The following is a 16,891-nucleotide window of genomic DNA, read 5'->3' on the forward strand; positions in this document are numbered from 1 at the left end:
GCCTTGCTATGTTTTGGAGAATCTTTGTGGAAGACTTAAACTTCACAAGTTAATAATGATCTAGTTAGTTAGTTAATTTTTTGGCTCAAAAAGCAAAAAGCAAGGCCATGTAGGGGGACATGGAGTTATGTACGGGGTCGTGTTCATGTAAATAGTTCAGGCCACTTGAGGTCAAGGGAGACTTTGAACCGAGCGGTTGTCGGCATCTTCACCATCTCGTCTGGCAGCTTATTCCACGGATCCGCAACCCGGACGGAGAAAGCCCCTCGCAGATAGAGCTTTTCAGAATGACCCCGCAGCCGACGCTCTGGAGCAGGAGTGAAGAACAGCTCTTTCGAGAGGTTACACTTTCCGCTTATGATGTTGTGAGCAAGAATGAGATCTCCACGGCGGCGTTTGTCTAGAGAATAAAGGTCGAGCGTCTTCAGCCTTTCTTCATAAGACAAATTCTTGAGACCAAGAACCATGCGGGTAGCCAGCTTCTGGACTCTTTCGAGATGCTGTATGTCTTTGAGAAGATAAAGAGAAGAGGCTTGAATCCCGTACTCCAATATGGGTCTCACCAGCGTGACATAGAGTGGTAGGAATATGGCTGCTGTGAGCATTCCGAATGACCGTCGAATTAAGAAAAGAATTCCGCATGCTTTGTTGGCAGCATGGACGCACTGGGCCAAAGGCAAAAAGGAGGAATCCACCAAGATACCCAGGTCCTTTACCTGATTGGTCCTCTCCAGCAGCAGACGACCCGGCTTGAAATCAAGTTGAGTTGCAGGAGGAGAGCCAACAGGCAGATGACAGCACTTTGACACATTGAGACACAGGTCCCATTCGTTAGACCATCTCCAAGTTAGATATATGATATCAAATTTGATGAAGCTGTTGATCTTAATATGGATAGGAACCAATGGAATGGCCAGTATTGAATAGTAATATCTTTTACTTTTATAACTACCTCTTATAGAAACAGAATGTGCTCAAGGAAAAAACGATTACAAATACATGCACACTTACTTACATGCCTACATATAAACTGTTTTTTAATATTCGGCCACATTAATGTGTTGAGCTGGCAGAATTGTTAATATGTCAGGCAAAATACTTAGCAACATTTTGTCTGTCTTTGCATTCTGAGTTCAAATCCTGCTGAGGTTGACTAAGCCTTTGATCCTTTCGAAGTTGATAAAATAAGTACCAGTTGACTCATCCCTTCTCCTGAACTTATTTGAAATAAATATTCAGCCATGTTTTTTCATTACACTGCTATGATATAAGAACATGCTTTCTTAAGTGAACAAATTAATACAAAGAGCATTATTGTTTCTTACATGGCACAACTTCTTGGAATCGCTCAGTATTACTCGCCATCAAACGCCTCTTCAGTTCATTTCTCCCAACGCCATGCGAACCTGTGGAATCAAAGGTGAAACATATAGATAATTGTTGGAGTAAATGTTTGGTAAATAAGGAACAAATTCAAAACAGAAATTATACATTTCAGAAATTCCCTTTTGAATAATTAAAAGTGTATATTAAACTTCAGATTGAAGTTATCTTATGGGGCCTAATTTATGCACTTAATACTAGGTGAAGCAAAATTAGTTTGAATTAAGAGTGCCAGGCAGCTATAAGATAGTTTGTTATCTACCTGACTTAGTATATGATGACATTCAGAATTACTGCTATTAATGTATCATAGAAAAATATATATATAATTCAGGCTGCAAGTCAATTCCTTAACAGAATACAACTATCTGAATGTAATCATTCAAATCTAACTACAGACAGCAGTAAATACCAACTGAAAGGAGAAACATCTTGCACAGATTAGTATATCTTGCCAAAAGCTGTCATATTTGGCTTGAATTGTAAGTTGAAGTTTATAGGAATATATACCTTTTCGAATACCATTTCCTGGAAGTAGTCAACAATAAATGTGATGAGTAACGCATTTTTCTAGATAGAATGACTACGACAGATTAATGTTATGTACTGAAGTAAGCATATACAATAGGTTTTCTATCTATTATGTTGCTGACCAAACATTGCAGCACATGAACTACTCTGTCAACATACTTCTGCTAGAGAGCCTTTTGTTAGCTATAGCAGTTGAATGTTTCTTAAATTATGTCTTACTATCATATTCTTTTTTTTGAAAAAGGATACATTATATAATGTAATCTGGGATAAATTATGAATGACTGTAAAGGCTTGACTATCTTTCACTGTAAAGTTGCCCATTCAAGGCTGACTGAGCACAAGATAAGCAACAGTAGTTTCTACAGCATTTTGTCATATGGTTGTGTTAGAACTTTTGCATTATTTTACTCTTCGGCCTTAGAGTAAGAAACACAGACCAAACAAACAAAAAAAAAAAAAAAATCCGTTATCCATCATAAAATTACTTGCCTACTAAAACAACTGGTCGTGGGAATTCTGGCTTTGGATGATATAATTGAACTTCTTCATAGGTGATAATTTCTTCCGAATCATAAACTGTAACAGAAAATAGAATGTAATTGTAATAGAGAATGGGATACAACTGTAATAGAAAGTACAATATAATTTGCCATTGAGAATAGAACATCGTTGTCAAAGATAATAGAACAAAATTGTACTTTATTTGCTACAAATGAGACTAAATTTCTAAAACACAACTACAGTGCTGACCTTTCAGTAGAAATCCGAAAGCTGTAGTTTTTTTTAAAGATTTACAATTCTTTTCTACTGTTCACCCTTCTTCTCTTCATTCTAGTTATCACTCTCTTTAATGACTCTTCTCTGCTGTCAAAGTGTTTATGAGTGTGTGAAACTATCCTAAATAATACTTTTAGTTTTGGTAAGAAACTTAGCATTGTACTCCTGTCTGCAACTGTTCATCCCTAAAACAACAATGATCTCCTTAAATTTCAATCTGAATAACGGAAGTGTTACAATAAGCCTTACTTTTATCTTTATGTTGTTTATTAAGAAGAGGATACATAAATACATACATACATACATACATATATATATACATATATATATACATACATACATACATATATATACATACATACATACATACATATATATACATACATACATACATATATATATATATATATATATATATATATACACATACATATTGTTATACGTATATATATATATATATATATTTACATACATATTATACATATATATTATTATATATATATCATCTATATATACATACATGCATACATATTACACACACACATACACAAAACGGATTATATCTAATTATATTTCTGTTGCAAAATAGTAAGTCAGCATATTTAGAATGGTAATGGTAATAATTATAGAATAAGCAGGATGAAAAGAAAACTTCGGTTTTGTGCTATTAGTTTATCAGACTAGACCAGTGTTTCTCAACCAGGACTCCCTGGAACCCTTGAAGGATTTTAGTCAAAAAAATTGCCCCAGGACTTTTTTTTTAAGCCTAGTACCTATTCTATTGATCTTTTTTGCTGAACCACTAGGTTACAGTGACACCAACACCAGTTGTCAAGCGGTAATGGGGGGAACAAACTGACAAAGACACATACATAGCTATATACCATACATACATACATACATACATACATATATATATATATATATATATATATATATAAATAATAAATTAATAAATAAAACATATGCATATATACATACGCATATGTATGTACCTACCTCTACATGTATATATACATGCATATATGGGTACAGGACACCAAAAAAATCGTCGAACCCAATGAGAAACGAAAACATAAACACAAAACCAAGGAACTGGACATTTTTCTTAAACAATGAAAAAATAGAGTACAGGACAAATAACACAAGGAAAATTCCCCTTCTTCAGTCGCCATGGTTTCATCTACTCTACATTTCGAAGGTGAAGGTGATACACATCTTCGATAGAAACTTTCCTTCCCGCGATAAGCAAATTAAATAAAATTTGAGATCTTTTTGCGGAGGGGTAAAAATGGTAACAAAAACAGGACAGTAACGACAGTACAAAATATAAACAGTAAAAGACAGGACAAGGAGAGCATATACAATGGGCTTCCTTCAGTTTCTGTCTACCAGATCCACTCACAAGGATTAGGTCGGTCTGAGGCTATAGAAGAAGACACTTGCCCAAGGTACCACGCAGTGGGACTGAATCCAGAACCATGTTGCTGGGAAGCAAGCTGCTTACCACACAGCCACACCGGTGCCTATTTATTCTTAACACATCTTGGCAGGTACATACATAAAATATTCTGGATGCTGTAGTGTATACCATAGGAGAATAGCTTTTTCCTTCCATGACTGCAGTTTGTTCAACACACCCATTGTGCATGGCATTGTGGGACACTGGTGTTTCAACATGAGTCTCATCAGCCAGAAGTAACTGGAATTCTGAGACTAGCCAAAGCTGCTGGCTTGGTTTTAGGCTTCCAACAAACAGAATTGTTTGCTATGCATCAATGAGATGAGTGTGTTGAATACACTGTTGTTTAAAAGGGAGAAGTTATTCTCTTAAGACATACTCTACAGCAACCAGCGTATTTTGTATCTGTATCTACTGAGATATGCTAAGATTATAAATGCAAATATCCATTCCAAGTTTCAAATAGATTGGAGATAACTGGTGAAAGTGTGATTTGGTAGTAGTTCATAGTTGTCTCTTGCAAAAGATATATATTGCAGTTCAAATCTTAATTAGATTCAGTCCTTGAAAATCTTATCTATTTCTTCATAACTGAAATAATTATTACAGGGTCAATAGCAAAATATGATTTCATATCATGTTAAAAGAAAAAGTAGATCTTAGTTACAGCTTCTGTTAGAATCCAAGATATATGCTAGTGAGGTTGGCATGTAAATAAAGTTATTCAGTGGATAAACATTGTGTTTAGTTTACATGAAACATAATCCAGTAAATATTCTCTGTATACTTCAGATATTTCATTCTACTAAACTTAACGTAGAATATTTATAGAAATATTTCTGTTTAGCAACTTTTCTCTTTAGTCTTACAGCCACATATCAACACTAAATAAATAAAGTATTTCCCATGCAACACATTAATACTTCGTCTCCTCTCTTTCCTGTGTCTCCATAGTTATGACAATATATCAACTTGTCTATCACTAGGAAATTCCTACAGAATGCACAACTGTATGGTTTTATTGAAATAATTCACCTGGTGACTAACTGTTGTACATAATCCTATATTTCTTTCTCTCTCTCTCTAATACATTAGAAATGGCGTAATCGCACAATACAGTAAATAAAGAAATGAATGAAATAACAAATAAAGCAAGCAGCACATTTGATATGGCATCACCATTTAAAATTTGCTAAACAGATATTCTAATATTTATTAATGGAAGAATCTCATGAATTATGTATTAAATGTGTTTTTTGTTTTTTTTTAAATAATAGCAAATAATTTCCAAACCACTAAAAGACATACAGAGATGATGTTCAATTCTATTTTCTGTGTTTTAAGTAGATGAATGATAAATCTACTGATATAGTGAGACCGAGAGAATATGCTGAATTGATCTCAAGAAGTTTGCTTTGTAACCACATGGTTCTGAGTTCAGTCCCATTGCATGGTACTTGGGGCAAGTGCCTTCTACTATATTCTCGGACTAACCGAAGCCTTGTGAGTGGATTTGATAGACAGAAACAGAAAGAAATCTGCCATATATATATATATATATATATATATATATATATATACATACATGCACATACATGAGTAAGTACATAAATACAAAACAAGGTTGGAAAATAGTACTTGAATACTGATGGTAGAGTAGTATACTTTTTTTTTATTAAAGCTGAAAAACTATCACAAAACAAAACAGTGAATCAGTTTCACATTCCTGTTCATTGGACAGTTGTGATCACATGATTCCAGTCTTGATCACAACTATCCGACAAACAATAATGTGAAGCTCTGAGTCAGTTCTTTGTGATGGTTTTCAGCTTTAATAAAAAAAAGTATATATATATAAAATGGATGTTAAATGTTGATGATAGTGATGATGATGATGTGTGTGCGCGCGAGTGTGTGTGCGCGCGAGTGTGTGTGCGCGCGAGTGTGTGTGTGCCTATGTTTGTCCTTCATCCACTGCTTGACAACTGGTATTAGTGTGTTTACATTCTCATAACTTAGTGGTTTAGCAAAAGAGACCAATAGAATAAGAACCAGGCAGAAAGTAAGTACTGCGGTTGATTCGTTCAACTAAAGTTCTTTGAGGGGGTACCCCAGCATGGATAAGTAAAGAATAAAAGATATTTCACAATTAACATGCCTTGGGCAGCTAGAAATAATAGCCAAATTTCACTAGGTTACACCACTCCATCTTAAACAAGCAAGGCATAAGCAAAGTCAAGGGAAATCCTACATACAGCTCAACCTACTGCTACAAAAGATGAGATGTTCTGACCTGAGGATAGACAATAATTTCAGAGTTATGTGTAACATATTATGAGTAAGACCCATAAAGGCCCTAAGCACTCAAAAGATTTTGGTGGCCTCCATATATATGTAATTCAAAATATAAACAATAGGCACAGGTGTGGCTGTGTGGTAAGTACCTTGCTTACCAACCACATGGTTCTGGGTTCATTCGCACTGCGTGGCACCTTGGACAAGTGTCTTCTTCTATAGCCTGGATTTGGTAGATAGAAACTGAAAGAAGCCTGTCGTATATATGTATATATATATATATATATATACACAGAGATGTATGTGTGTGTATATGTTTGTGTCTGTGTTTGTCCCCCCCAACATCGTTTGACAACTGATGCTGGTGTGTTTACGTCCCCGTAACTTGGCGGGTCGGCAAAAGAGACTGATAGATTTGCTCGACTAAAGGCGGTGCTCCAGCATGGCCGTAGTCAAATGACTGAAACAAGTGAATGAGTAATAAAGGAACTATAAGATTTTAGCTAGTTTAAAATGATTTCTTTTGTGCTGTAAACCATTTACTATTTCTGTGGTACCCCTCTTTCCTTGATGCAAGTGCTAGCAGTATTCTTTGGACTTAACTATTGATAACTCCATTCTTATACTGGAAAAAAGAAATATTCCAACTATGTTACTTTTTTCGTTTTATGACTTTACATCTTCAAAGAAGAGACTTATAGTTAGTTATGTTGCCATGAATACCACTTGTTATGCCAGCTCAGCTGTGCTTTATCACATGATTAGATAGAAGTATCCAAATGAATGCTTAGTACTAATTTGTCTGGGTAGCATGCTGGATATGCTATATGGTGTCTGTCTAGATATTAGTTTAGTGTTATTCATATTATATTCATTTTGCCGTGCAACCTGTCCATGTATGAACAGTGGTCTTCACAGTAGGAATGGATAACATAATTTTAATAATTTTAGTTCCATAGAATTCTGCAAGTGGTTAGCCACATAACAAAGAATCTTTGTATATTTAAGCAATTTATGATAGGGCATACTGTCTGCTGTTATAGTTAAGAAATTAATTTCATAAACATGTGATCCTGAATGTGATCTTCTACACAATATTTTGAGCAAGTATATTCTACAAATAGCCTCCAGAAGCCCAATGTGTGTGTGTGTGTGTGTGTGTGTGTGTGTGTACATACAGGGCATGGTGAATATGTTGTTGTCTGTGTTACGCAATAATGAAAATAATACTAACATCTTATTTTAACAGATATATTTACCAAAATTACATAAAAATATCTTGAAATACTAAAGAATAAATTTGTTCAATAAAATTGCCATTGGCTTTGACCATGGCCTCCAGACGACTTCAGAATCTCCTGCAACTCTTCTGGATAGTCTCCTTGTTTAAGTTGGGGAATGCTACCATAATCCTTGCCTTCAGTTCTTCTTTGGTGTTACAAAGAGTTTTGTTGGTCTCCACACATAATAATCAAGGCAGTTGCAGTCTGGAGAGTTAGGTGGCCAGATGTTAGGGGTAATGTGGTTCAGAAATTGTCTGACAGCTATGGTTGGGTTCTCTTACTTGTATGGCATGGTGCAGAGTACTGTGGCCAGACAGGGTTTTTCAGCAGCCACCCTCTTGACCCAGGGCAGCACTACCTCCTCCAAACACTTGATGTAGGCCTCTGTGTTGACTCCAAGGCTGTTTGAGAAGATGAATGGAGGCATAATGTCACCTTCACTAGTGATTACCCCAAACACCATGTTGACTGGATATTTGATATTTATCACTCTTAGTACATGTCTTGAGTACACAGTAAGCCAACGGTTGTTCTGTGTGTTCACCATCTGTTGGTATTGGAGCTTTCGGTACCAATGCCAAGCAATACAGCATGCCGTTTCCAAATTTCTGACAGAATGAATTGTGTCATAGTGCTGTTTTCTCACAGATGGTGCTCAACTGACCCTACTATACTGTTTAGCTGACAAAATCAAAAATAAAACAATGCACATGCGTGAAATTAAAAATATAAAATGGCAACAATTTACCCATTGCACCCAGTAAATATATATATATATATATATATACCAACACAAATGCAATTCAATATATGTGTATATAATGTATGTATATGTGTATTTACATGTTTCATTTTGTGTTGAGTAAAAGTTAGGAAAATATTTTTAATGGTGATTGCTGTTGTGAGGGTGGAGAAAGGGAGGGAAGGGACGATTTTCAAGGCTTTTAATTTTTTCTTGTTTTTAAAAATATTGCTTTTAAGTGTGTAGTGCAAAAACATTTTTTGGGAAAAATCCATCGTGAGGGCCCTTGGGAAGAGGAGGGAGTGGGAAAAAAAAGTCATTGATTTTCATAATGTTTTATTACAAGCCCCCGCCCAATCAGTTTGAAGCATGTGATAAAAAAAATTTGAAAAATCCTTGTCTAAATACAGAAAATCCAATTTTTGACGAATTATATTCCAAAACTCCACTTGGATTTATGCTATAATGTAATCTATGAATGTGTCAATAAAATGCTATTGAAACCACTGTAATGAATTTTAAACCCCAATTGTGTTCTTATATATATATATATATTATCTGCATTCCGTGCTAGCATGGGTTGAATTGGTCATCATAGTTCTAGTCAGCCTTACTTGGAGTTATCATTCTCCTAGATGGGTCAGAGGATCATGACACACTCCTACATTCTACTTTTTTTTTTTTTACTTCTATAACTGGATTCCCTTCCAAACTCTAGTAACTTTACAGAGTGTATACAGGAATATATATGTAGATGTGTGTGTATGTATGTGTGCATCTTTTATTGATGAACATTAATAAAAGATGTAGGGTGGTGAACTGGCAGAATCATTGGCATGCCAGGCAAAATGCTTAGCAGCGTTTCATGTCTTTAATGTTCTGAGTTCATATTCCGTCATGGTCAACTTTACCTTTAATCCTTTTTGAGAGTTGATAAAATAAGTACCAGTTGAGCACTATGGTTGATGTAACCAACTTATCCCTGCTCCCGAAATTTCTGGCCTTGTGCCAAAATTTAAAACCAGTATTAAAGAAATATGTAAACATTAACAAGGTAACAAATAATGCAGCTCTTTACAATGAAATCCCTAGTGATATTTATTCTTCCCAGGTTACAGATACTTCCCTGAGACTCACTTTATCAGAAATGCAGTGAAGCTGTAACAATGCAATATCAAATAAATGTAAGTTATTAATTTATCTTAAAGTAGAAATAGTAACAGCTTTTTCATCACACATCCTGTGACCCCTTCGGTGACTCTTAATCCCATGTCTTCTCTTGCACTGTTTTGTTCATTTTGACAAAATGAAGTGAGCAGAACAAGAGGAGACACATGGGATAAAGAGTCTCTGAAGGGGTCACAAGACATGTGATGAAAGAGCTTTGATAAAGAAAAAATATAATAATGATAAAACTGAAGAAATAGAAAAAAACTATCTCTTAATTATGTAGACTAAAACAACTTAAGTAAAACTGTTTGTGTTTAGTAACAGAGTATCTTGGTTAAGGTCTGAACTTTTATTTCATCAATTTTTAATCATTTATCAACATCTAATGTCTAAAATAAATATTACTGGAAAAAAATAATCAACTCAGAAATTTAGTTCACATTTGTAAACTTACCTGATGAGGAATATTCCTCAAGGAATCAGTTCATGTTTACATCAAGGCTGACAATCTTTAATTTAAACATTTCCAAAGTTTAAGAATAGACATGCAATTCATTTATTTATTTTTTCATTGAATTCTCTCATTTTTGACAACAGATAAAAACACGCATATCTAAACAAAAATAGCAAAACAGAGAAAATAATGTAAAAACAAAAAAATATCAACTATACTAAACAATAACATGCAACTAAGTGAAAACATTTTAAATAAACATTCACAAGAAAACACAAACAAACAAACATAATAGGAAAAGCAAAACATTAATGATATACTACCGAAGTCTTTAATATATACTTTCATTTAGGAAGTGCAGTGAGAAATTGTAAAGTAATACGTTCTTAAAAAAAATCATTTTATTTAATTTTTTTAATATCACCAATATCTATTGCCTTACAATACAAACATCAAAATATGTTATGTATTGTAATGTATAGTACAATACAAACATATTTTCTTCTGTAGTTTCTTTATATTGCCATGTGTAATGAAATGAATATTCCTTTTTAGTTTTTCTTTTTTTTTCTTTCTTCATACATACATAATTTAGTGTGTAAATTTCCCACAAGAAAGTATTCCATTATAGGGTGTAGAAAGAAATGAAACTTATTCAACCTATAATTCCGTGGCATTCCAAGAAAAAAAAAAAGTTCTAAGACTTATAAGGATTACACACACACACACATCTATATATATATATATATATATATCATAAGGCTTTTGAAACAGTAAATTTATCACAACCCTCTCACTATATCAACAACTTTATGTCAGTTTATAGTTGTAATGTTGTATAAGGTTGGATGATCTGTGGAATCACATTTCTGTGAAATCTGTATCATTGTTCTCAATCAATCTGTGCTGCAGCTACTTTATAAAGAGCTTTGTTTGCTATATCTCAACGCTACCACCACTAGTTACTCGATACTTGGCCAAAATACTGCCTTCCTTTCATCTCTCCTTTTCTTCAACAGTTTCCTTTTTCTTCACTTTGTTGGCAATTATTTGATCCCTTAGAGAAAACACCGCTTTGATTTTAAATTCACATCTCTTTCATGTCTTTTATTTTACTCTCTATGCCTCATTTTTTTTTTTAGCTGTGCTTTCTATTATTTTTCTTTTTCTTTAATGCTGTGGTGCATTATTATCCTATTCTAGCAACAGTGCTAATCTTCTTACACTCTCTTATTCATTGCCCCAACTCAGGAAAATGTGTGGCTTTTTCAGCTGCAGAAAAGATGTATATCTAAATTCTTGGCTATCTGACAGCCCTCCCCAACCCCACCATGTCACTGCAAAAAAAATTAAAAAAACCCCAAAATCCATCTCTGTCAAGGGTAGAGAAGACAAGGGTAGATTGGCAAGACAACTCCTCCTCCAGTATTTAGTGGATCTTCATTGGTTAATAATGCCTACTTTAAGACAGCCTCCTGGTCCTGTTTCAATAAGTAAATTAATGGCTGTAGATCCACAATTGTTCACTCTGTGCTAATTAACCAGTTTAGTCACTCATTCTGAGGGAAATTCTATTTTGATGTACTGCTTCTCATTTATCTCTCTCATGATTAGTGTCACTAACTGCTAGAGTGTTCCCATAGAATGGTCTCTTTCACATCACTTCTTTCTTCCTCAGTCAATCAGTTCTGCCCAGGATGTCATCTTTGTGGGATTTCACCCCAGCATATGTTTTTCTTGCAACTGTTACAAAGTCATGAGAAGTAATAACATCTTGGACACAATAAAAAGGCCTTGTCACAAGATAGTAAAATAAGTTCTGAAACTGTGGGAAATACTTTTGGTGCATAATTCCATACACAGTCTCCCTAGTTTGGAACTTGTACCCTTTCCCCCAAAACAAAGGATTTAAGAATACCAATTTAAATACAATCTAATACATACACACACACACACTCATATGCATGCACACATGCTTATACGTACACACACAGAGACTGATAGATAGGTAGATAGATATGCTGGGTTTCTTTCAGTTTCTGTCTACAAAATCCATGTACAAGGCATTGGTAGGCCCAGGACTATAGTAGATGACACTTGCTCAAGGTGTCATGCAGTGGGATCAAACCCAGAACAATGTATATGCATATATGTGTGTGTGTGTGTGTGTGTGTGTGTGCATGTGCATATATGTACGTGTGTGTGTGTATGTGTTTATATGTATGTATGTAGCAGGAATATTTGGTAGTCTAAAATCCTAAGGAATTGAAACTGCATTGCTAAGTTTCAGCTATTGGGATGTCAGTGGTCAACTGGCTAGTTTGATCTCTGGCAGAAATCTCTCTGTACCAACACAAATGCAATCCATTCAAATATCATTCATGTCATCAGAAAAACTGACCACTAAGACAACTAGTAAACAGGATCTTATCAGCAAGATACATTTTTTTGCATCACTTTTACTTGAACAGATATAACATATAGATAGAATTTTTACCAATAGCAGGTAGCAGATTCTACTGTCATGCTGCTAGACACACCCACTTGCCTCTCTGTCTCATCAATGAAATGTTATTGCTGTGTAAAAACCTGTACTGTCACTCATAGCATAAAGTATAAAGTTGTAAACAATAAAAAGAAATATTTTTGCTTTAAAATCTAAATGAAATTTGGATTCCTTCTATTGACATCGACTTAACCAAATCACATTAGTGACACTCACGTAGAAATGATTTTATTGTTACATATGTATTTGTGTCTGTGGTGTGTGTCTGTGTGTGTGTGTGTGCATATGTAGAAAAAGACCATGATAAGCAGACAGGAGAGCTTGGAAATAGTCTTCCAATTTGTGGTTTCATGTCAAACTGCAACCCATGTCAGCATGGAAGGAAGATGTTAAATGATGATGATGAATACATGCATATTTGTGTGCATATATATGCATATATATATATACACACACACATGTATATACACTCACACATCCATATATATATAGATACACACATACTTATCTATATATATGCATACATATACATGCATAAGGTTTTCCGATAATCTCCATCAACCAAATTTCGCTTACAATGTATTGGCTAATGTAATACTACAATTGAAAACATTTACCCAAGATATCAGGCAGTGGAATTGAACTTAGAATCTCATGGTTGTAAAGCAAACTTCTCAAACCATGTAGCTTATTTTTCAGTTATTTGTTTTGTAAATCTACTTTATTTTAAAATTGTGCAGTTATTTAACTTGATCATTTAACATATTCTTCTAAAGCCATAACAAATGGACTGGCACCATCTATCATTGTCTATACAAGGTTCATTATTTTATTATTTAGTACTAACCATTCAGGTCAAGTTTGTCTTTCATCCTTTCGAGGCCAGTAGATAAGTATCAGTAGAGTACTGGTGTTGATGTAATTGACTAGCACCTCCATCCCACCATACATTCAGAAGTACAGGCCTTGTGCCGATAATTGAAAGGATTATTCAGCACTAATATTGAAGAGACTACCTGTACAGACTAATTATACCACACTTTGCTTACAGTCTAGCTATTGAGCAAAGTCAATTGTCTTCTCTGTTGACAATTTAAGATTTCAGATGGTCGTTTATCTAAATCGCAGTTGGCAGATACTGTTCAAACCATGATACTCCCTGCTAAATCAGTATCTCATAAATTACATGTTTGAAATTATGGGATCAAATTGTGAAGCATCTAACATGTTTAAAGATTATATTCATATACATCATGACATTGGTATCAAAACTGAATATTTCTATAATCTACTATAATAATACTCTTGTGTTTTTCTCTATCACAACACATGAATGAGAAAGGAAGGGGTGATAGTAAAGTGGTAGTAGGATGATGGATATTCTATGGTGAAAACAAAATTCAAACAGCGTTTCAACTCTGTGAGTAAATGTGTGTATGTAAAAGGGAGGTATGTGAATATTTGTGTGTGTGTGTGTGTGTGTGTGTGTGTGTGTGTATGTGTAGTGGAAGTGGGATGGTGAACATTCAACACTGAAAAGAAAATTGAAACAGCGTTCCAACTCTGTGTATTCGGTATTTACTTGCTGTACAAGAAGGAAGGAAAACTTAAGTTGTACAAGAAGGAAAGAAAACTTTAAAATTCTTTTGAAGGGAACAAGCAGTTAAGGGATGTTAGTTGCAGATAGATTTTTCACAAAAAATTTGGTAATAAAAGAATTATTAAACTAAAAACTTGGTTTTATACCTTATTTATATATAAAATACTACAATTAGACCTCATTTTTGATGGCATGGGGCCAGCTAATAATAATAATAATAATCATATAGGTGCAGGCATGGCTGTGTGGTACAAAGTTTGCTTCTTGACCACATGGTTCCTTGTGAACAGTAACTGTTTTATTTAGTATAATTTGAAGGGCTGTAACTAAATACTACAAAGCATTTCTATTGCTCCATTCATTCTAGTGATCCATCACTTTGAAGAATCTAGAATCTAGATATATTTCTAGACTCAAATTAAAATTCCACTTTACAGACAATACATGACTTGAAATTGACTTTGCCTTCCGTCCTTTCAGAGTTGATAAATTAAGTACCAGTTGAGTACTAGGGTTGATGTAATTGACTTACCCTCTCCCTTGAAATTGCTGGCCTTGTGCCAAGATTCGAAACTAGTATCTGGGGTTTCTGGATGTAGGTCTAGTTATCTACTCCAAATAAATTCCTCTTCAAAGCTCTGTTATATGGCACTTTACTACCATACAGCAACTGTTATCTATTTTTATGTTTAATTCAGTTCCTTGTTATTTATCTTCTCCTCACAACAGCTCAGCTTACATCAAATCCCTTACTCTCTATGCCATCACATAATTTTAGCTATGCAATGGCATAGTTATAAAGACTCCCTTTGGTCATGATTGACCATAGGATTGCGCCTAGAAAGTTACCCTCCGATACACAAGTCTGGGAAAAGTTGTTTGTGGAAGACCAGAAGTCGCTCATGCATACCAGTCGCCCTTCTCCATGCCACCAATGCTGGCCAAAGGAAAGACCATAGTTATAATTATATACTATTAACCCTTTACGATTCAGATTACCTTGTTGAATGTTATATTCATTTATTCATATTGATTTGAATTTATTATGGCTTGCCTTGTAGTTTTGAGATTTTTATAATGACATTGTAGGGTAGGCATGAGAGTCCAGGTCTGGTTGGTTTTGAACATAAAACAGGTCGAATATTTGGGTCAGATGTGGTCAGTTTAAAATGCCGAAGGGCTAATGAGTTAGTTTATAGACTAAGCTTTTTTAGCAATACTGAAGATTATTTAAGAAGTTAATAATATGCAGAGTGATTACCAAAGCCCCTCCACCATTAAAAATATTTTTTTATTTCTTCACTACTGGTTCCAGCCAGTGCTGGGACACAGTAATGTTACAGACAATACATAACGAAAGTTTTCAAAATTTCAAAACATTATTTACTTGGATGTAAATTTATAAATGAAAACATAATTTTGCTAACAAACTATTTGTCCCTTCCAAGACAATTATATATATGTGTGTGTGTGTGTGTGTGTATGTGTAGTGGAAGTGGGATGGTGAACATTCAACACTGAAAAGAAAATTGAAACAGCGTTCCAACTCTGTGTATTCGGTATTTACTTGCTGTACAAGAAGGAAGGAAACTTAAGTTGTACAAGAAGGAAAGAAAACTTTAAAATTCTTTTGAAGGGAACAAGCAGTTAAGGGATGTTAGTTGCAGATAGATTTTTCACAAAAAATTTGGTAATAAAAGAATTATTAAACTAAAAACTTGGTTTTATACCTTATTTATATATAAAATACTACAATTAGACCTCATTTTTGATGGCATGGGGCCAGCTAATAATAATAATAATAATCATATAGGTGCAGGCATGGCTGTGTGGTACAAAGTTTGCTTCTTGACCACATGGTTCCTTGTGAACAGTAACTGTTTTATTTAGTATAATTTGAAGGGCTGTAACTAAATACTACAAAGCATTTCTATTGCTCCATTCATTCTAGTGATCCATCACTTTGAAGAATCTAGAATCTAGATATATTTCTAGACTCAAATTAAAATTCCACTTTACAGACAATACATGACTTGAAATTGACTTTGCCTTCCGTCCTTTCAGAGTTGATAAATTAAGTACCAGTTGAGTACTAGGGTTGATGTAATTGACTTACCCTCTCCCTTGAAATTGCTGGCCTTGTGCCAAGATTCGAAACTAGTATCTGGGGTTTCTGGATGTAGGTCTAGTTATCTACTCCAAATAAATTCCTCTTCAAAGCTCTGTTATATGGCACTTTACTACCATACAGCAACTGTTATCTATTTTTATGTTTAATTCAGTTCCTTGTTATTTATCTTCTCCTCACAACAGCTCAGCTTACATCAAATCCCTTACTCTCTATGCCATCACATAATTTTAGCTATGCAATGGCATAGTTATAAAGACTCCCTTTGGTCATGATTGACCATAGGATTGCGCCTAGAAAGTTACCCTCCGATACACAAGTCTGGGAAAAGTTGTTTGTGGAAGACCAGAAGTCGCTCATGCATACCAGTCGCCCTTCTCCATGCCACCAATGCTGGCCAAAGGAAAGACCATAGTTATAATTATATACTATTAACCCTTTACGATTCAGATTACCTTGTTGAATGTTATATTCATTTATTCATATTGATTTGAATTTATTATGGCTTGCCTTGTAGTTTTGAGATTTTTATAATGACATTGTAGGGTAGGCATGAG

The 16,891-nt window shown here is 34.5% G+C and overlaps 1 protein-coding gene across 13 annotated transcripts in view; it reads right to left on the reverse strand.

The window, feature by feature from the left end:
• LOC115215814 (MAGUK p55 subfamily member 7) overlaps window positions 1-16,891 on the reverse strand; it is a 930,620-nt gene that overhangs the window by 25,224 nt on the left and 888,505 nt on the right. For all 13 annotated transcript variants that reach the window (XM_036506006.1, XM_036506002.1, XM_036505998.1 and 10 more), the window contains 2 exons: window positions 2,407-2,493; window positions 1,326-1,406 (listed from right to left, as the gene is read on the reverse strand). In XM_036506006.1, the coding sequence (XP_036361899.1) occupies window positions 1,326-1,406; window positions 2,407-2,493 (168 nt within the window). The remainder of the gene's footprint in view (window positions 1-1,325; window positions 1,407-2,406; window positions 2,494-16,891) is intronic.

Source organism: Octopus sinensis, linkage group LG9 (assembly GCF_006345805.1).
Source record: "Octopus sinensis linkage group LG9, ASM634580v1, whole genome shotgun sequence".
NCBI classification, from domain to species: Eukaryota; Metazoa; Mollusca; class Cephalopoda; order Octopoda; family Octopodidae; genus Octopus; species Octopus sinensis.